The sequence below is a fragment of the Ostrea edulis genome, chromosome 3 (genome assembly GCF_947568905.1).
Source record: "Ostrea edulis chromosome 3, xbOstEdul1.1, whole genome shotgun sequence".
In the NCBI taxonomy this organism is placed as follows: Eukaryota; Metazoa; Mollusca; class Bivalvia; order Ostreida; family Ostreidae; genus Ostrea; species Ostrea edulis.
This window is the reverse complement of record NC_079166.1, coordinates 8,167,143-8,189,778: the sequence shown is the minus strand read 5'-3', so window position 1 is coordinate 8,189,778 and position 22,636 is coordinate 8,167,143. Positions and strand designations below refer to the sequence as shown.

Sequence of the window (22,636 nt, the reverse complement as noted above, 5' to 3'; positions counted from 1 at the left end):
CTCTGTACAAGTGTGTGTATCAATTTATCTACTTAAGACCTATGTAATATCTAAGTCAGTACCTCTATGCATAGCATATGTCTTAGTATCTACCTAGGAGCAAATTTGGTCACTGCTGCCTGGCAGCTTTGTCCATCGCAACATATAACTTAAGTTATATTCATTACTTAAAGACTCAATGCTATACAATTATATAATTCATAGTACAAGTTTAAACAAAAAATCATACAATATTTTATTTCATCTAGGGAAGCTAGTCATCATTTCATATTGTTAAACAATCTGAGCAAGAGTTTTTATCCTGCTATTTTTGTGCATATATATGAATGCGTGATTATAAGTGGTATATGGCATTTCCAACGATGTCCTGATTTGGAAATAAAACGATTCTAACTCTAATTCGAAATATAATCTTTAAGGGCAGTGACAGTCAACACATAATCAAGATAATATAAGTTCACAAAATATGGCCTAAGTCTTTTTTCCTTAAGATATCACGCCTTGCCAATGTCCTTAGCATGCCAACTATATGGTATAGACGATGCCCACAAAGATATCAAGATATTAAGTTTAGAGCGAATCAGCTAGGTGATAGAAAGTCAGCAAGACACCTGTATTCTTGATGAAACCAACTTATCAGACATAATCGATAAATAAAACAACGCATCATATATAGAGAACTGTCACGTGATTCCACAAGTCTACAAAGTCTCTGCATATATAAATCGAACACAATCACGCCTTAATCCAGTTCACAAAACTTGAACCTTTACCATGCATTTAATAATCTTTCTATGCTCATTTGTTATTATTCCTTGGAAGGCCGAGGGAGCAATTGGTGCAAGTATTAAAAAAAAGCTGCATAGCGATGCATACGTTTCAGAAAACATTTGATACTTTGAAACGATACGTGATGGAGCTCAAAAACGAAATGAATCTTCTAAAATCAGATCTTGACAGAGCTATTGAGCACACATGGGGACCGTTGGGGACCTTTGGTAAGTATCAAAATACCACAGTTAAACACTAAGTAAGTTAAATATTGTATTCAAAATTAACCAACGTAACATACATGTATATTCAAAACATTTTAGAAATAAAAAGAAAACATTATCAATCTGCTGGTTTTGGAAATCTCGAAAAGTTTCTATGACAAGGTTACAGCATATTTCTTATAAAAACGACGCATGATAAAATTTGTAGGAGGAGTATGATTTTAATTAAAGGATGAACATTTTCACATGGTTTTCTTTTTTACGCGGCTGTTTTACACTCTATATATATTGAGGAATTTTCCTCAGTATTGCATCTGAGTATAAAATATACTATTGGTGTCAGTTGCACAGTGTCAAGGCCTTATCTACGGAAGCCCATTAGTGCAAACCAAAACTAAATTCATAAAATAAAATTATTGAATAAGTAATCTCTTAAATCCTATAATGATTACAAAATTTAGAGCTGGACAAACAGTAGTAGGATTTGAACAAGAAATAGGAAAACCTATGAGTATATCATAACAAAAGAGCTAGCCATGAATTTATTTCTCCTCAAAATGAATTCATGAAAGGTGAAGATAACGAACAGTGATCAATCTCATGATTCCTATAAGGAATACAAAATAGAGCATTGGGTAAACTCTAAACCCTGGACAAACCAGACGTGGGAGTAGGTGCCTAGGAGCAGCAAACTTCCCATGTCGACCGGCCACACCCGCCATGAGCCATATATCTTCATCAGATAAACGGAGTAATTCTTAATAAAAATGGGGGGGACAATAGCAAATATAAATCAAAAACAAAAAAAATATATTTAAAAAATGAAATTATTATAATCATGCTACCAAAAATATACAACCAATACATTTACGTTGATTGACCTAAAATTTAACAATTGCCTGAAGACAAAATAATCGCATACCAATTTACAACCAATTTCTAACAATTCCTATTTCTCTAGTGAAACTATTATTTGGCATCCTATGCTTATGCTTTGAACAAATGACCCTTGTACCAATGTTTGTAGACACTAAATTCCTTACAATACAAAACATAATGCGGACTTGTCCTGAATTTTAATTAACAAATATATAGAAAACAGATAAAAAAAAACCCACCTCTATCTATATATATAAATACATTAGATGTGCAAGAACATTTGAACCCCTCCTCGATTCAGGTCCGATTTCATTATTAAATTTGCCGCAACTACCCTATTCTCCGGCACGGTTAAGCTCAGAAATAATTTTTCTTCTCATCCGTTGCTTCAAAAGTCTAAAAATCCGACAACAAACATAATTCAACAATACTTTTAAACATTCCTAACACTGGCGCGGAGATAAAATGTTGTGACGTCAAGACATGGTGGTCAGACCATGATGAAAATGTTCAAAATATTGTTGACGCAAGTCCGTTGTCAGATTTAGACTTCTGAAGCGATCAATGATATTCTGAGCTGATCCGTACCGGAGAATAGGTATGTTCTTGGACCCGAATCGAGGAAGGGGTCAAAATGTAGTTGCATTTACAAAGGTAGATACTTTTTTCTTCTATTTATGATGTATGTCTATCTATTGATTACAATTCAGATACTTGTCTTTGCTGTACCAAGTAGTGTTTTCAATTGATGTAACATGTTGTAAGGTTAAACAAATACAAGTACGTATGTAGTAGACCTGAAAACGCGTAGTACTTACTGTTATAGAGATGTAAATGATACAGCAAATAAAGAAAAACTACTCCCAATTTGTTTCTTAAAATTGTCATAAAATCACAAAACATTACTGAATGTAACAATAGTCTTAACATACTATAGAGTACTTAACATACTATAGAGTACTTAGCATACTATAGAGTACGGTTGTCTTAACATACTATAGAGTACGGTTGTCTTAACATACTATAGAGTACTTAACATACTATAGAGTACTTAACATACTATAGAGTACCGTTGTCTTAACATACTATAGAGTACTTAACATACTATAGAGTACGGTTGTCTTAACATACTATAGAGTACGGTTGTCTTAACATACTATAGAGTACTTAACATACTATAGAGTACTTAACATACTATAGAGTACTTAACATACTATAGAGTACCGTTGTCTTAACATACTATAGAGTACTTAACATACTATAGAGTACGGTTGTCTTAACATACTATAGAGTACGGTTGTCTTAACATACTATAGAGTACGGTTGTCTTAACATACTATAGAGTACGGTTGTCTTAACATACAATAGAGTACGGTTGTATTAACATACTATAGAGTACGGTTGTCTTAACATACTATAGAGTACTTAACATACTATAGAGTACTTAACATACTATAGAGTACTTAACATACTATAGAGTACATTTGTCTTAACATACCATAGAGTACTTAACATACTATAGAGTACTTAACATACTATAGAGTACGGTTGTCTTAACATACTATAGAGTACGGTTGTCTTAACATACTATAGAGTACTTAACATACTATAGAGTACTTAACATACTATAGAGTACCGTTGTCTTAACATACTATAGAGTACGGTTGTCTTAACATACTATAGAGTACTTAACATACTATAGAGTACTTAACATACTATAGAGTACCGTTGTCTTAACATACTATAGAGTACGGTTGTCTTAACATACTATAGAGTACTTAACATACTATAGAGTACTTAACATACTATAGAGTACGGTTGTCTTAACATACTATAGAGTACTTAACATACTATAGAGTACTTAACATACTATAGAGTACTTAACATACTATAGAGTACGGTTGTCTTAACATACTATAGAGTACGGTTGTCTTAACATACTATAGAGTACGGTTGTCTTAACATACTATAGATTACTTAACATACTATAGAGTACTTAACATACTATAGAGTACCGTTGTCTTAACATACTATAGAGTACGGTTGTCTTAACATACTATAGAGTACTTAACATACTATAGAGTACTTAACATACTATAGAGTACGGTTGTCTTAACATACTATAGATTACTTAACATACTATAGAGTACTTAACATACTATAGAGTACCGTTGTCTTAACATACTATAGAGTACGGTTGTCTTGACATACTATAGATTACTTAACATACTATAGAGTACTTAACATACTATAGAGTACCGTTGTCTTAACATACTATAGAGTACTTAACATACTATAGAGTACGGTTGTCTTAACATACTATAGAGTACGGTTGTCTTAACATACTATAGAGTACTTAACATACCATAGAGTACTTAACATACTATAGAGTACCGTTGTCTTAACATACTATAGAGTACTTAACATACTATAGAGTACGGTTGTCTTAACATACTATAGAGTACGGTTGTCTTAACATACTATAGAGTACGGTTGTCTTAACATACTATAGAGTACGGTTGTCTTAACATACTATAGAGTACGGTTGTCTTAACATACAATAGAGTACGGTTGTATTAACATACTATAGAGTACGGTTGTCTTAACATACTATAGAGTACTTAACATACTATAGAGTACTTAACATACTATAGAGTACTTAACATATTATAGAGTACTTAACATACTATAGAGTACATTTGTCTTAACATACCATAGAGTACTTAACATACTATAGAGTACTTAACATACTATAGAGTACGGTTGTCTTAACATACTATAGAGTACGGTTGTCTTAACATACAATAGAGTACTTAACATACTATAGAGTACTTAACATACTATAGAGTACCGTTGTCTTAACATACTATAGAGTACGGTTGTCTTAACATACTATAGAGTACTTAACATACTATAGAGTACTTAACATACTATAGAGTACGGTTGTCTTAACATACTATAGAGTACTTAACATACTATAGAGTACTTAACATACTATAGAGTACTTAACATACTATAGAGTACGGTTGTCTTAACATACTATAGAGTACGGTTGTCTTAACATACTATAGAGTACGGTTGTCTTAACATACTATAGATTACTTAACATACTATAGAGTACTTAACATACTATAGAGTACGGTTGTCTTAACATACTATAGAGTACGGTTGTCTTAACATACTATAGAGTACTTAACATACTATAGAGTACTTAACATACTATAGAGTACGGTTGTCTTAACATACTATAGAGTACGGTTGTCTTAACATATATAGAGTACTTAACATACTATAGAGTACTTAACATACTATAGAGTACTTAACATATTATAGAGTACGATTGTCTTAACATACTATAGAGTACTTAACATACTATAGAGAACTTAACATACTATAGAGTACTTAACATACTATAGAGTACGGTTGTCTTAACATACTATAGAGTACGATTGTCTTAACATACTATAGAGTACGGTTGTTTTAACATACTATAGATTACTTAACATACTATAGAGTACGGTTGTCTTAACATACTATAGAGTACGGTTGTCTTAGCATACTATAGAGTACGGTTGTCTTAACATACTATAGAGTACGGTTGTCTTAACATACTATAGAGTGCTTAACATACTATAGAGTACGGTTGTCTTAAAATACTATAGAGTACAGTTGTCTTAACATACTATAGATTACTTAACATACTATAGAGTACTTAACATACTATAGAGTACGGTTGTCTTAAAATACTATAGAGTACAGTTGTCTTAACATACTATAGAGTACTTAACATACTATAGAGTACGGTTGTCTTAACATACTATAGAGTACTTAACATACTATAGAGTACTTAACATACTATAGAGTACGGTTGTCTTAACATACTATAGAGTACGGTTGTCTTAACATACTATAGAGTACTTAACATACTATAGAGTACTTAACATACTATAGAGTACGGTTGTCTTAACATACTATAGAGTACTTAACATACTATAGAGTACTTAACATACTATAGAGTACGGTTGTCTTAACATACTATAGAGTACTTAACATACTATAGAGTACTTAACATACTATAGAGTACTTAACATACTATAGAGTACGGTTGTCTTAACATACTATAGAGTACTTAACATACTATAGAGTACTTAACATACTATAGAGTACGGTTGTCTTAACATACTATAGAGTACTTAACATACTATAGAGTACTTAACATACTATAGAGTACTTAACATACTATAGAGTACGGTTGTCTTAACATACTATAGAGTATGGTTGTCTTAACATACTATAGAGTACGGTTGTCTTAACATACTATAGAGTACTTAACATACTATAGAGTACTTAACATACTATAGAGTACGGTTGTCTTAACATACTATAGAGTACGGTTGTCTTAACATACTATAGAGTACGGTTGTCTTAACATACTATAGAGTACGGTTGTCTTAACATACTATAGAGTACGGTTGTCCTAATATACTATAGAGTACGGTTGTCTTAACATACTATAGAGTACGGTTGTCTTAACATACTATAGAGTACTTAACATACTATAGAGTACGGTTGTCTTAACATACTATAGAGTACTTAACATACTATAGAGTACTTAACATACTATAGAGTACGGTTGTCTTAACATACTATAGAGTACGGTTGCAACAGAGATTACGGGAAGGAACGGTATACCAATTGATTTCTGGAACAAAGTGTCTCATATAAAGACTATGCAAGGTGAAGATAACGAACAGTGATCAATCTCATAACTCCTATAAGCAATACAAAATAGATAGCTGGGCAAACACGGACCCCTGGACACACCAGAGGTGGGATCAGGTGCCTAGGAATAAGCATCCCCTGTAGACCGGTCACACCCGCCATGAGCCCTATATCCTGATCAGGTATGTGACTTGGATTTAAACATTGTGTGTTAGGAGAGATGTCAAGGACATGTTGATCAAAAGTTAATGCACGAAAAATGTGCCCATTGAATGATATCGTTTTGCAATGGGATACCATGCCTGCATTTCACAGTACTATTCTATATTTTGTTTTTCATTTAGCCTAATTGAGCTATAACTTAGTGATTTATCCCGCCAAATAAAATATATCGGTACTTGTATTACAATAGATGTGGTCTTTATTGAGGTTAGTTTTTCTTCTTCTTTTTCTCCAATGCGAAGTTTGAAATTTCAAAAATTACACATAGATCTATATTATATAAGCAGCTCACAGCATTTAGTACTCGTGTTTGTAAATATTTATTTCAGGTAATGGAAATTCGCATTTATTTCATCTGACGTATTGTAACTTGGAAGAATCCGTAGGAGATATGTGTATATTTACTCCTAAATATTTCGTGATTTCACATGCTGTCCCAGATCACACATACGGCTCAAAGGAAGGTAAAGTAATCCCCATTCTTTTTATTTTTCTCGACAAACACTAAATAGTACAACTGGACATACCAGATGCATGTTTTACATCCAAAAAAGATTATATTTAGTTTGCATTTGCATCCTTCGATATATGTTTATTCAAATCCATGTGTGATATTTAATTACATGTATGTTTGCCCATAGTGATATCTGTTAACTGTACTCAACTGAATTGAAGAGGCCCTATGTTCCCTTGGGAACTCTGAGGATTAAGTCAAGTAAGAATTGAAACCCCGCCAGCCGTGTAATTTTTTTCATAGCAAAAATCATATATATATATATATATATATATATATATATATATATATATATATATATATATCGGTTGAAATATGCGCCTGCATCACCGTTAATGTATATTTAAGATTAGGCAGAATTCAAGACATTAATTCTCATAGCCATGTTCAGAAAAGTTTCTTTGGTAATAATTAATTCATATCCGAGATGTTGCAACTCGACGTATTCGGCTTTCCCCCCGTTGGATCAATACCTTTGATGCAACTGACTAACTGCATAATACATATATACTTTCGAATGATAAGCATTACATTTTTTAAGCATTCTAAACATTAAAAATAGAAAAATAAATTCTGCGAATTCATTATATCAAAATTGAGAGTTAAAAAAGATATATTAGGAGTAATGTCAGTGTGGTATATACATATAGTGCAGGATGCACGCTTTCTTATAAAAATCTGCTGAAATCATGCAGCGTCGACTGTTGTAAATTTTGGAATATGCTGTTCAAGACAACTTTGAAAATACTGGATAACTTTAAATGACAGGGGTTAATCAAGTGTTTTACAGGTGACACATCGCATATGTGCCCTTGCGGGGTGGACATTCAATTGTAAAGTGACTAAAAATTGTGACGATTGTACAGTCGATTCTACTCTGTGTAGTTACTATTATTAACTGCGAAACGTCGTTATGGATGAGAAACTTGTCTCGTAAATGTTCATCTATTTTAACATGAGGAAAAAAAATGAATACGTCAACTTTAAAAACATAATTTTATCCATGCAAGATAAAGTTCCACGTTCTCAAAATCAAGTCAATTACATGTACTTAAAATATGAAGAACAAAGTGTCAAAACAATGCCAGGATATTGTAAATATATATGCACTTCAGTTACTATAAAATTGTAAACATAAATGTCGGACCTTAAATTTCCGGATTTTACTCAAATTTCCATCTCTCGAACTCTCTAAGATTCATCATGGTCCTTGAGCTTCGAGTTATCGAGAGTCACCTGTATATTAATGTGAATTTTTCTGGAAAACTATTCTCCCCAATTGTTACCCTGAATGAATCCAGTGTTCTAACATTTTTAGCGAGAAATGTTCTAGGCATTGTCTGGAAAAGTTACAATTGATTTTTCAATAATATCTTTTTACATAAATCTCGAAAGTATACATGGACAGGTAATATGGCAAATTCAGTATGAAGCACGATTACAATTTATGTTTTGCAATGAAGTACAACCCCTTATTTCGTTTTATTAGGACACGTATTTTACGACTCCCAATATACATATGTATCTACGTTGACGTCATCAGTATTTCAACCAGCAGATCACTATTGCATCAGATTTTACTTCAAGCTTAATGGAGTAACTCCTACTGGTTCAATCAAGCTATATTTACAGGTAATTTATACATGCGTTTTATATCGAACATTGGCGTCAGCTTTTTAATATAAATTGCTAGTTCTACTAGCATATGGATATTGTAGTGGAAAAACAGAAATTATTATGTGTTTCCAATTCGTTGGTCATGTATAGGAGACATTGCTTTATTTTTGCTGAAGTCCAACACACCAACTGAATTGAAGCTTGTCTTTGATTCAATGAAATATGTATAGATACATTTATTATCATTTAAAATGTATTTACATGTATTCAAAAGCGCACAGACAAAGTTTGATGGAGATCTTTACATAGTGCATGTACCCATTTGAAACATATAAAGAGGGTGTTGCACCGAAGCGGGAATTTTCCCTAATCGTATCAACGTGCCAGCACTCGTGACGTAGAACTGACCTTGATTCATATTTTTGCACATTGTGTATTTGCCGTTTAAATACTTGAAGGATTCCCCAGTACTAGGCACAATCCTAGAACATTTTATGTTTCAATACATTATACATATAGTCTAAACATAATTTTTGACATCGTGAAAATTAGATTGTCTTCTTTTTTTCTGAGTATCAGATACAATGTACATACAGTTACATGTTACGAGTGTATCAGATATTTAATATTCTATACTACTAGCTCTTATACTCGTATGTATTATTTTCTACAACCAATGATTGGCAACTGTACGTGACTGACCACAAAACAAAATATGGGAATTTGATACGCATTAATAAAGTTCAACATTATTCGAAGTACATGCACCTGTAAAAATTGATTCAACATAGCAATTTGCTACTGGAATACATATAAACTCAAACTGTTTAACGGTTATTTACCTTGTTTGGCCTTAAAGTTTTTCTTCCAAAGCTTTGCAAAGTTCACAACGGTTTTTCGTAGAAGGCACTATGCCTTTGTCAACAACTTCCATTCAGAAAAAAAATACAAGTTCTCGTTAGCAGCCTTGACTATTAAAACACAGGTATTGCATGCTGTATTCGGCGTGTTTGTTGAGAGTCCTATTCACAAACTAAACAATGTCCAAGTTGGAAGCTTATTTCAAACTCGGCACATTGTAATAAACATTTGACATGAAACATTTATAAAAACTAGAAGCGTGTTTCAATTAAGAAAAAAATCTAGATGGAAAACGTAATATGAACCCCCAAAAAATGTGTTCGTGAGGGAGTCGAACTCGGTCGCTTTAAAATTAGAAAACATCTTTATATATAAGAGTTGACAACCTTTTTTTTTCTCTTTTATTGATTAACATTTAAACAGATATCACAGACTAATCATCAGTTACAATCACATTTAAAACACTTTGTATCTGAAATATGAACAATAATATTCCCTCTGTTTCTTTCAATAGAGGATTTCTATGTAAGAGAAACATTTTAAACAGGTTCATTTTCTTTTCTAAAACAGCCAATTGATAATTGTTATATGAAATGTAATGTCTCAATGTATATCTACAAAGCCTTTCAATATCAATTTTCTTTTCACTTTGCAAAAAATCTGTCTTCTTCTATAAATACAAAATCTGCATACTGATATAAACTAAATGACAAAAAATACATTCACGTTTTTGGTACCCTTATGCAGTGCTGTCATGAATATTTCTTCAAAGTTTAATCTGTTAAAAACATCACTTTCACAATCTTTCAATAACGATTCAAGATGATACATTTTTTTGTGAATAACAAAATTGTTCTTAAATTCAGCCAACTCTTTACATCTGATAAATAAAGGCATTATGTCCTCGCATTCTAGCATACAAATTGGACATATTTTAGAATCCGACTTCCCTATCCTAAAAAGTTTCTCATGTAAATATAATATTGTGAAAAATTTTGAAATCCAGTTCAGTAATATCTGGTGTTTTGTATAACACCCATACCGTTTCCCATCGCTTTTTAATGGATGATTTATCATTCATATCGAGTTTATTTCGCCAATAAATATTTGACACCGGTTCTTGAAACATTTTTTGAACTAACAAATTATAAAATAGTTGTACTGTACCGGAATGGAACACTATGCTTTGATCTCTATATGAAATAAGAAAATTTGGCTGAAAGCATGTTCTTTTGTACTCATTTTCATGAACATATTTTTTTCATTCTTCTGGAATTGATAATAACAAATCCTTATAATTTTCTGTAATCAGTGAGACATTTACCTCCGAATTTTGTTCTTGAAAAATCTCTACAATACATGATATTGGTAAAAATCCAGGAATTACTTCATATGAAATATCCTTGACATGTGTAATACCAGCACTAATAAAATCTTTCCAATTCAACATTTTGTTTCTTTGTACTTTCGGATTAAAAAACAAACAATAATTAAAAACATTATTTTCTTTTTCTGTGACAATGATATAATCTTTTATGGCATACCATGCACAAAATAATTCATTGTAAAACTGTGGTAGACTCTGTAAATCTGTTTTCTTAAACTGGAGGAAAATATCTCCATTCCTGCTCCTAAATTTTGATTCTTTGATAGGACATATCTAAAAATATGTTTTCAAAGAAAATCTTTAGTACAACAAAAGTGCTTCGCAATAAACTTAAGTCTAAATGATAACATATCAGCTATTTTCAAACCACCATTGTGTTTTTCACCAATTATTGTTTTATAAGATACCAAGTGCGTGCCAAAATTCCATTAAAAAAATTGGAACACTCCTTTTGAATACTGTCTCTAGCTCAACTGATTCGATATGCAAGAGCTTGTTCTGGGTATAGTCAGTTTTTAAATCGAGGTAAGCTACTGACAAACAAGTTGATGGTACAGGGATTTCAACAGTCTCGATTGAAGTCAGCATTTTGCAAATTCTATGGTCGTTATAACGATCTAGTTCGTCAATACAACCTCGCATTGGGTCAAATGCTGTCTGACCTGTTTCATACCGATTGTTGAGCCGTTCTTGGCACACTGATTTTGACTGCGGATAACTCCGTTTACCTGATCAGGATATGGGGCTCACAGCGGGTGTGACCGGTCAACAGGGGATGCTTACTCCTCCTTGGCACCTGATCCCACCTCTGGTGTGTCCAGGGGTCCGTGTTTGCCCAACTATCTATTTTGTATTGCTTGTAGGAGTTATGAGATTGATCACTGTTCGTTATTTTCACCTTGCATTACTGACAATGAGTACCATAATTTAGACATAAACAAGGTATTAATTAGAGTGGCTCTATCTTGAACTGGTAAGGATCTCTGTCACCATAAATTAAAAGCTTGATTAATGTTTTTAACTTTGTCTCTCCAATTTAAATTTTCACACTCTACTCCATTTTTGCCAAAATAAATACTAAGAATTTCCATGACACTTGTCTCAGAAACACTCAATGATATATTTTCCTGTTCAAAAATTCTACCAGTTCCTATACATATTATTTCAGACTTCTGAATGTTTATTTTGGCACCAGATGCTTTTTCATACATGTCAATTACTTTGAAAACTTCAAAAACAGAATTTTTGTCACACACTGTCATTGTAGTATCATCAGCATGCTGAAACATCAATCCATTCTTATCTGACATTGGTATTGGAATACCTCTTATTACTGTATTTTGTTTCATGATATAATTCCAAGGTTCTGCTGATAAAACATATAATAATGCAAATATTGGACAACCTTGTCTAACATAATTTTTAATAGGAAAATATTTAGTTAAATGTCCATTACACTTTACACTACTGTATATATCCGTATAAAATATCTGTACACATCTTCTAAATTGTGTTCCAAAATCAAATACCTCTAATACATCAAGTAAATACTCATGACTGGTACTGAATAAAACCCGGTCTCGCTCCCGGTCTTCGGTCTCGGTCCCGTGACTAAAACCCGGTCTTAGGTCCCGGTCCCAGATTTTTTTATTCGATAAAAACAGAATATATCAGAATATTTTAGCCCCCATTTTTCGTCAATTTAGATATGACATCTCATGCCTGCATTATCTCTCTCTCTCTCTCTCTCTCTCTCTCTCTCTCTCTCTCTCTCTCTCTCTCTCTCTCTCTCTCTCTCTCTCTCAAGTGTATCGTGAGAATCGCATTAACTTCTTAAATTATGACGTTATAATAGTTGTTTTAATCAGGGAAGAAAAACCTCTATGTAAATATTAGAATACAAAGTAGCGTGCACGTGCAAAATATGAGAGTCCAGAATGTACGATGTATGAAATACTTTAAAAAATTATGTTCATTAGTAAAATGAAAACAAAAATTGTCCTTAAATTTTATTATGATTATTGAAACATGAATAATTATTGTTGATAGCGAAACAGAATTGATGTGCACTCTCGTCAACACCCCCCCCCCCCTTTCCAGAAAGATTCTGAATATCAATACAAGAATAATGCGTTTGAAAAGAAAATGTTCAATTCATTTTTATGTCTTATGCCCCCTTAATTGGATATATATATATATATATATATATATATATATATATATACAGTAAAACTCTGATATAGCGAATTTCTGGGGACCCTCTATAAAAATTCGCTATAAGCGTAATTCGCTATACGTTTATAGCGAATTCATAATTCAAATATAACGAATTCGTTATAAAACTGATTTGTTCTACATGTATATCAGTTCTATTAGAAAGCACCAATCGATATACTTGCGTTTGTATTGTCTTTAAAAGAAATGAAGTCTATATATTTTCGAGAAGAAATATTTTAATACAAGAAAGTTTTGGAAAAAAATGCAAACATAAATTTTGTAATAAGTGTGGAACCTTTCTGTCAATGGAAAACGATTGTTAAAAATCACAAAGAGTTTAAAATGAAAACAATAAATTCGTTATAAAAGGTGATTTTTACGTTCATTTTTAATTCAAGGGGAATAGGAATTTATTTCGTTATATCCGTAAATTCGCTATATCCGTGTTCGTTATAGACGCAGATTTTTATATAGAATATATAAAGAATTTGCCGGGGAAATCGTTTTCACTTCGCTATAGCCGTAATTTCGCTATATCCGTGTTCGCTATATTCGAGTTTTACTGTATATATATATATATATATATATATATATATATATATATATATATATAGGTCCTCAGTACCCCTTGTTTGTCGTAAGAGGCGACTAAATGAGGCGGTCCTTCGGATGAGACCGCACAGAGGTCACAGCAGGTGTGACACGATAAAGATTCTTCCCTGCCCAAAGGCCGTAAACGCCGAGCATAGACCTAAATTTTGCAGCCCTTCACCGGCAATGGTGACGTCTCCATATGAGTGAAAAACAATCAACCCTAACATCTCACCATTTTCATCAGCAAAAAACATTGTAGGCCGTTTCGAAACTGCAATGACGTCACAGTGCCTAATTCGTAGCTATATGGGAAAAGGATCCGCTATATATTTCTGATCCGTAGCAGAATAGAAACAAAGTTCTTGTTTTCGTGTATGTTGCAGAATAACCTTCCTAGTTTCGAAAAGCTTCGGCTTTTATATTTCAAAGCAACATCGGTAATAAGGTTGTATATAATTTATTTTCGAGTATATACGATTGTAATCCATCATTAATGTGTAATGTGCTATCAATTAGGGCATTAAGAGTACATATACCCTTGATTGTGTGATTTATAGATTCATCACAAATGATGGTATTGATGATATCTTGTGCGAAAAAACCTCTTACATTAAAAAGTCATTTTTAATCAGAGACTTTAAGGTATTCAGCTATCTTTTCAGTAGCTCTGGGGTATCGAGATAAAATCCAAAGATGAACTCGAATATATTTTTTCTTCACTTTTTACCTTTTTCATTTAGCATGTTTACCGTAATAAAATTAAAATGGATTGGTGTCCATTAGGTCGGAGATCAGCCTGGCTACCCTTTCCATACTATTCCGAGTGCAAACCTTCCAGCAAAGAAATGGATCCTCGCTGAAGCTAGTCCAGATCAGGAATATTTACAATATCCATTTAAGGTAGTATATACCAGAAGGTAAATTTACTTGCTTATCAGTTTAATTGTATTATAACTTGACAACATATTTGGTTAATTTTCTAGTTACATTCGTGTTCATGTACATGTATGTATGTTATGTGTCAAAAGTTAACCTGACTGTATTTTGGTGGATGGAATGACCTCTAACATCTTCTGCGATAGGCCGATAACATTATCAATACCACTTTATTCCTAGATAATTTTGGAAAACACCATCAGAACTTATACATATTTTGACGATTTTATGGTATATAACGTTCCCTGCAATACAGATGGTGAGTACACGTAGAAGGAAATCTGGATTTAAGAAATGGAAACGGATATAATTTCTGTATGTAACGTAAGTTGTATGTGGTGAACGTTTTGAACAAAATGGATATTATCATATCCTGCAGTATATTTGTAGATACGTTAAACCATTTATAAATACACTGTGAACATATAAACTGCAGTGGAAATTTGGACCATCTATCTATTTTTTAATATTTCCAAGATGTTGTATTCAGACTGATTTTTTAAGGACATTCATGGTTATTCAAAGATAAATTTTGAGAGAGACTATATTTGTATATTCGTTGAAGAGGTTATTGATGACATGATAATTTGTCCTTGTCCTAGTTCAATGTCATTTCCATAATATCAAGGTCATTCGGAAATACTTTTAAGTTTCATTAAGTGCTAAAGTACTCAACAATATTCACCATCCATGTTCTTTTTATTTTAAGTCAAATGAATTTGAAGCTTATTTTTCTGATATGTTACTTTGTAGTTTGTTGAAATTCAAAATGATATATCAAACATTGCAATATTTGATACATTCCATTAATTTTGTATTTTACAAGTTTCAATTTGAATTTTATGATTATTATTATTTGTATTCTAAATATTTCCATGTGTATTTAATTTTTCTATTTGTGTTATATACAGGTAATATTTCATTTGTATTGCATATGATTCATTCATATTGTATAATTTTTCATTTCTATCATATCCGAGGTATTGTTTATTTTGATTTGTTACGAAGAAATCCGTTGGTCAAGTTGTACATGTGCAGCTGTATCTTATTCAAAACGAACGGAGTGTCTCGAATACTCAACAACAAAACATTTCCGTGCAGGACGGGCTTAACAATGGGTTCGATAAGCGAGAGAAAGTTCAGTAGATGTGAAAAAGATATATCAACCATGGTATAAACAATTGACATCCTTTGTAGCAAACCAAAATAAATTGATTAATTGATTGTATCTTGTTTAACGCCCCCCTCGAGAATTTTTCACTCATATAGGGATTTTCGCCGTGACGTCAGAAATCAGTCACGTGACTTACTGGTTGGCAAAACATTTGAAAGATTAATGGCCGAATGCTGAGTAAACACGAGCAAAACGATGGTTGTATCATGTTGTGTAATAGGCTGTGCTAATCGATTTGATAAGAGTAGTCCGAAAAGCTTTTACCGCATACCCAAGAAGCCAGAATCAAGAAGAGAGCTCTGGATATCTGCAATTAAGCGTCAACACATCAGTGGTAAACCATGGGAACCAGCGGACCACGACCGTGTTTGCTATCTGCATTTTGTTAATGGTATGTACAATATATACATTCATTTAGAAGTAAACAGACACATATGCTTGGACCTTAACTTATTGATACATATATGTACAGGTTAGATGTGTATTCATACAAGAATGTTAAGACCAAGCACCGGGAATTGAGGGGGGGGGGGGGGGGGGGGGGGGGGGGGGGGAGTTGACAAGTAAACAGAGAGAACGGATTTTGCCCGATCATTAAAATCTTGAATTGTGAGAAGGATGGGGTGGAGTATTTATCAACTCAATTTGCCTAAAACCCCATATCAATATCATTTGAATTGTTAAGTGGGGAGCATCAAGCAGCACTGATGTTTACATGAGTTCAATATTCATAACTGTTAAAATCTTACATTCTTCTCATCTAGTCCTAATACAGCTGTAGTATGTCATACTATCAACATTAGAGGGATTTATCCAATATACCTTATATCTTTATTTATGTATAAAATAAAAGATGATCAATGTCACTCACATAAAGGGGGGGGGGGGGGGGGGGGGGGGGGGGCTAAATTGTACTCAATGAAGATTCAATTGGGAACAACTCATACTTGTAAAAAGAAATGCATAAATGATTCATTATAATCTTAATTTCAGGTTCGAAGAGCAATGATCTGTCATCTCCTGATTATGTGCCATCTGTGAATATGGGATATGACACAATCAGACAGAAAAATCCAGACCTACGAAAGGCAAGATACTTGAGAGCAGAAAAGCGTGAAACAGAGAGACAGCATATTGAAGTAGCTTCTGCCCTTTTGGATTTATCCTGCAAGGAAAATCTCAACATGCCAGTATCAGATCCAGATCTACCCAGTGACTGTAAGTTTCAGTATATTTTCTGAATAAAAGTGCTTATAACATTTTAATAGATTAAATATAATGTATAAGATGTACAATTTCAAAATTATCAATATTTAAAAATATGCTTCTCTACAACCTGCAAGGTAAGCTAAATGCATAGTCATGTGTAGAAAAGTGTTCATTTTATTATCGTTCTGATTCCAGGGTGGAGTCAAAGTTGGCATTATCACTAGTGCTTTTGTACTACTTGAATTTACCTCTATTTTATTGTTAAATTGTTCTATAGATATACAGTACTGCTTCTGAGTATTAAAAAGCTTAAAATTATGCGGAACAGGAAAATTATGATAAATTTCGTAGCCTTTCAGACTATTATTTAATAATTTATCTGATACTCAGGTGATTGAAAAGACCTGTGGGACTCATTTCTACATGCATATATTCATTGACTCATTGCATTTCAGGTCCATCAAATGCATCTCAGCATGACAATTGTCTGAAGAAAATTGCTGAACTTCGCCTGGAAAATAAACAACTTTATTGTGAATTAGAAAGACTTCAGGTGGAGAACAAAGCACTCAAAGAACAGGTGGGAAAGAGTTGCTTTGAGGAGCAAGTGACAGGGAGTGACCGCAAGCTACAATTTCACACAGGAATTCCGTCAGTTACTTTATTTATGTGGCTACTTTCATATGTGAACAGTGACCTGCCTACAAGCAAAGTGATGTCAGCTAAAAGTGTTCTATTGTGCATTTTAATGAAGCTTAGACTAAACCTACAACACCAGGACTTGGCTTATCGTTTTAATGTGTCGTTGACTACAATTTCAGATATGTTCAATTTAAGTCTACCCATTATAGCAAAGAAACTGTGTTTTCTGATTCAGTGGCCAGAAAAACAAACATTGATCCAAAATATGCCCTTTGTGTTCAAATCTTCATATCCGAAGTGCTGTAGTATCATTGACTGCTTCGAAGTCTTTATTCAGCGACCAGGACACCTTACAACAAGAGCACAAACATGGTCCAATTACAAACATAGCAACACCATAAAGTTTTTAGTGTCTATTACACCAACAGGTGCTATATCATATGTTTCAAGAGCATTTGGTGGAAGGACATCAGACAAAGTCATTACGTTGCGAAGTGGATATCTTGACAAACTCCAGTATGGTGACCAAGTGATGGCAGACAGGGGCTTTTTGATAGCGGAGGAATTAGCAAATCATGGAGCAACCCTTGTGATTCCTGCCTTTACCAGAGGGAAAACTCAGCTCTCGGCAAGAGATGTTGAACAAACACGGAAAATTGCACATGTAAGGATACATGTAGAGAGAGCCATTGAGAGGATCAAGAATTTCAATATTCTGAGCACTAACTTGAGTATGCACATGGTCCCTCATGCTGACAGTATTTTAACTATTTGTGCTGCAGTATGCAATCTTCAACCAAAATTAGTGGCATAATGTATCAACTTAGAAGACTAATATTATATTGTCTAGATGTAAATTGAAATTTCCTTCTGCATTGACTTTTTTTATTTAAACATTGGGAGTGAAGAATTGTACTTCAAAGTTGGAAATGAACTTTCAGACATCTGTATGATCAATTCTGTTGCATTACAACCCTTTTATTTAAAGTTGTGATTTATTCCACTTATTAAACCATTGAAATATTGATTTACATTTAAAGTTCTTCATATGGATATAAGAAATATGTTTGAGGATGACAACCATTTTTAATATGACAAATGTCAGTCATATGATAACCACTGCATCAGAGTGAAGTCAATAAAAAGGAATAAAATACATTTTATTTGCTACAGAACAGGAAATAAGCAAATAAAAGAAGAAAACAATCATGAAAACTATACGTCAATTGAGAACAATATCTTAGTCAATTTGCAGTCATGTATTGCAACTTGCACAGAACCACTGACTTTACTTTGGTCTTTAATGTCATATATGGACAATTCTCGTCAATCTGATGAGAGATCACTTCCTGCACATGTCCACTCAATACGTACCTGAACACACAAAAAATATCATTAAATACCTATTTTATCCAAGTATTGAAGTAAAATATTAGAATGATATGCGCCCGGTATATATCTATATAAAGAAGTTTGCACGCCTATGTAACACGTCACAGGTAAAGTGACCAAATATAGAAAAACACGTGATCTTTTATAAATAGGTTGATTTTTTCAAAAAATCTGTTTAAAGTTTTCATACTTGTACTAAGTTATACGTTAGTCATGAATTCCATTAGGAATTATTTAAAAGAACAACTATCGTAATTATGCATTTATATTGTCCCATACTTGTAAGCATCTAATGATTTGTAGGCCTTCATAGACTCCTTTGTAAACAAAGATGGCGTGTCGATCAGGTACAGGTAAATATCACCGAACGTCAGATCTGGCCAGGTATCTGGGCTTCGGCTCCAATTCTCCGTTAAATGGTAAGGATCAGGCAGAGAACAGGTACCACGGTTGTACAGCAACTTTACCGTATATCTCCTTTTCGCTTCTTCTGACAAAGAGTTCGCATATGTTGATAAAATATCGTTATCGGTAGACTTCTTCATACTAAGCGCCATTATCAATTTTTGGTTCTGCCAACCAGTTTACACGCATGCCCGAATCGTGACGTCACAGTACGCTTCGGCGAACATTCCTATAGTAGAGACGTCACCAAAACCGTCGAAGGGCTTTTATGCCTATGCTCGGTGCTTATGGCCAATGAGCAGAAACGGTTCTTTAGCGTGCCACACCTACTATGGCACGCGGAACATCCGTTTTAAAGTCATCTCCGAGGACACGTGACATTCACACCTGATGCCGAGCGTTTGGCGATGGAACTGTCACTACCTGTTTTAAATACATGTATGTACTTAGGTCTGTCTCGGCCGGGATTCGAACCCCGACCTTCTGTGTTTGCCCAACACTCTGTTTTGTATTGCTTATAGGAGTTATAAGATAAAATGATCACTATTCGTTATCTTCGCCTTTCATAGAAATTAATAAAATACAATACACATGAAACAGTTTACAATACAAATACAAAATATGGAATACAACTGGCAATCATACAATATAAATGAAAAAATATGCAATAAAAATGAAAACTTGTACAATATGAATGGGAAATATACATGTACAACGCTAAAGTTGTTTACAATGCAAATGCAAAATTATACAATACAAACGGAAAAGATCAGATATTGCAATGTCTGATTTGCCATAATTTATACATATTTGCCCCACTCTAATTTTTCATTCTTTATATGATATATAAGATTGATAATTGTTGATTATCTTCATTTTTCATACCGATAATGGTATAAGACTGACAAATGTAGCATATGCAATTTTTCATACGGACCTGACTGCATACCCTCCGTGGCAGAGTGGTTAGAGCATCGCACTCAAAATCACACGGCCTCTCACCTCTGCCGGCACGGGTTCGAATCCCGCTCGCGCCGGTATGTGAGAAAGTTTCCTAGTTTACTTTCGGAAGGTCGGTGGTCTCTTCCCAGGTACAATGTATCTGGGTTCTCTTTCACCAATAAAAACTGGATGCCACCAGATAACTGACAAATTGTTGAGTGTATTGTTGAGTGTGGCGGAAAACATCAATCAATCAATCAATCCTCGAGGATCAAGACCCATTTAGCAACATGTACCATGGTTTATCTCTAAACACTGTTGAAAATATGAGAATGTTGATAATATGAGAGTTTTGGAAGGAGAGAAACCCATTAAGAATGAGAATTCATGAGTCATTCATTTATTGATATTTTCTATGATAGGTATACATAGTCCAGTGTGTCCTTTTGGATCATTTATAAGAAAAGAGGGCACTATCGTCAGCTGTTATACTTTCCATCCCGAGCCTCTTGTCTATTTTGATGCTATTAAATCTTGTAAGCGTGTGTGGCCTGGTGCATCTCTACTTCAGATTGAAGAGGCATCTGAGCAAACATTTATTACTCACCAAATCAATAATTCAACAGGTTTGTGTAAACTAGAAAACAACTTACCTTACTACGAAAGCCAATTAGCATCATGTCAAAAATGAATTCAGATTCCATTATCTCGTAATTACGAGAAAAGATCTTTAAAATGACTGTCTTTTCCAAATTTAGATAGTATATATACAAACACTGCCTTTATTCATGTTAGGATGAATGGATGTACATGTATGTGTACAATAACTTGTCTCAATCACATTTAAAGTATACTTGTTATTTGTGATGTCCTCTGACACATTAAAAAAAAAGAAACGATTTATCAGATATTTTTTTATCAATCTTTAAAAATTATTTTTTAAAAGTTTATACATGTTTCTCTATCTTGATTTTTATCTTGTGTTATAGCATATTCTATCACGGAATATCATGCACGATTACTTTGGATTTTTTCATTTCTGTGTATAGACATGACGTATGCTGCCGACTTTGGAATCTGGCTCGGTGGAAACGACATCGATACCGAACATACCTTTGTCTGGATTGGCAACGAGAATCCTGTTCCTTTTAATTTTACAAATTGGCACCAAGGACAACCCAACAACATGAATGGCGACCAAGACTGTGTAATGCTTCAGTACAAGACCAGCAGCTTTGACTACGAGTGGGGAGACGTTGGATGTCAAGAGAGGCACTCTTTCATTTGTGAGATGACGTACGACGCTAGACACGCCCCCAGTCATCACTATGCGAACACAGTGATTGGCTAGACCAAAGTGACAATGGTTTCTTATGAATTTTTATCGGCCGGAAAGTCAATGATTTGTCTCTGAATGAATATTTAAAGATATACTCTGTAAATTCAACTATGATCTTTCGCTTGTCATTTATTTGCAATCAAATAAACTGAAAAACGAATTTTTTAATTTGTCTCGAATATACTCGTATTTCATCTTTTTATACTTTCTTTTGAAACTGAACCAGTAGTGTTTTATTTTGTTTCAAGGAATTGAACATGAAAATGTGACAAAGGTTTTAATTTGTCAGTTTGATGTATATAATGAATTATGAAAATCATTAAGATGTAGCTTTCTTCAGTGGCGAGATATTTCATACATATTAACGAATCTTTTCAATCCATGGGAGCTGCCATTTTGAAAAATGTATTACCTCCCTGCTGAGTTTTCTGTTCGCATCCACTAGATGGCAGCACCGATGCTGACGTCAGTAGGTCACGTTGTGTATGTTTGGCATATTGTAAGCCTCAACGGTAAATTGTCATCAGCAGAAAGTGAATTTAATGTGGAATATCAATTTGAGCCTGATGTTACAGAGGAAGACATTCTT

The 22,636-nt window shown here is 33.5% G+C and overlaps 2 protein-coding genes across 2 annotated transcripts; both read left to right on the top strand.

Annotated features, from left to right (window-relative positions):
* Positions 1 to 749: 749 nt before the first annotated feature.
* On the top strand, positions 750 to 22,207 carry LOC125677178 (uncharacterized). The gene is made up of 7 exons (XM_048915154.2): positions 750 to 998; positions 7,148 to 7,282; positions 8,822 to 8,964; positions 14,792 to 14,908; positions 15,125 to 15,203; positions 21,131 to 21,334; positions 21,758 to 22,207. Exons 1-7 carry the CDS (start codon positions 869 to 871, stop codon positions 22,057 to 22,059), a joined length of 1,110 nt encoding a protein of 369 aa, XP_048771111.2. The 5' UTR covers positions 750 to 868; the 3' UTR covers positions 22,060 to 22,207.
* LOC125680807 (uncharacterized) lies at positions 16,288 to 18,994 on the top strand. The gene is made up of 3 exons (XM_048920578.2): positions 16,288 to 16,509; positions 17,112 to 17,336; positions 17,783 to 18,994. The coding sequence occupies exons 1-3, from the start codon at positions 16,314 to 16,316 to the stop codon at positions 18,781 to 18,783; spliced, it is 1,422 nt and encodes a 473-aa protein (XP_048776535.2). The 5' UTR covers positions 16,288 to 16,313; the 3' UTR covers positions 18,784 to 18,994.
* Positions 22,208 to 22,636: the final 429 nt, after the last annotated feature.

Coding starts and splice junctions, on each gene's coding strand:
- LOC125677178 (XM_048915154.2), top strand. CDS start 869: ATGCATACGTTTCAGAAAACATTTGATACTTTGAAACGATACGTGATG. Junction 999..7,147: donor GGGACCGTTGGGGACCTTTG/GTAAGTATCAAA, acceptor TATTTATTTCAG/GTAATGGAAATTCGCATTTA. Junction 14,909..15,124: donor ATTTACAATATCCATTTAAG/GTAGTATATACC, acceptor CTTTATTCCTAG/ATAATTTTGGAAAACACCAT.
- LOC125680807 (XM_048920578.2), top strand. CDS start 16,314: ATGGTTGTATCATGTTGTGTAATAGGCTGTGCTAATCGATTTGATAAG. Junction 16,510..17,111: donor CTATCTGCATTTTGTTAATG/GTATGTACAATA, acceptor TCTTAATTTCAG/GTTCGAAGAGCAATGATCTG. Junction 17,337..17,782: donor TCCAGATCTACCCAGTGACT/GTAAGTTTCAGT, acceptor ATTGCATTTCAG/GTCCATCAAATGCATCTCAG.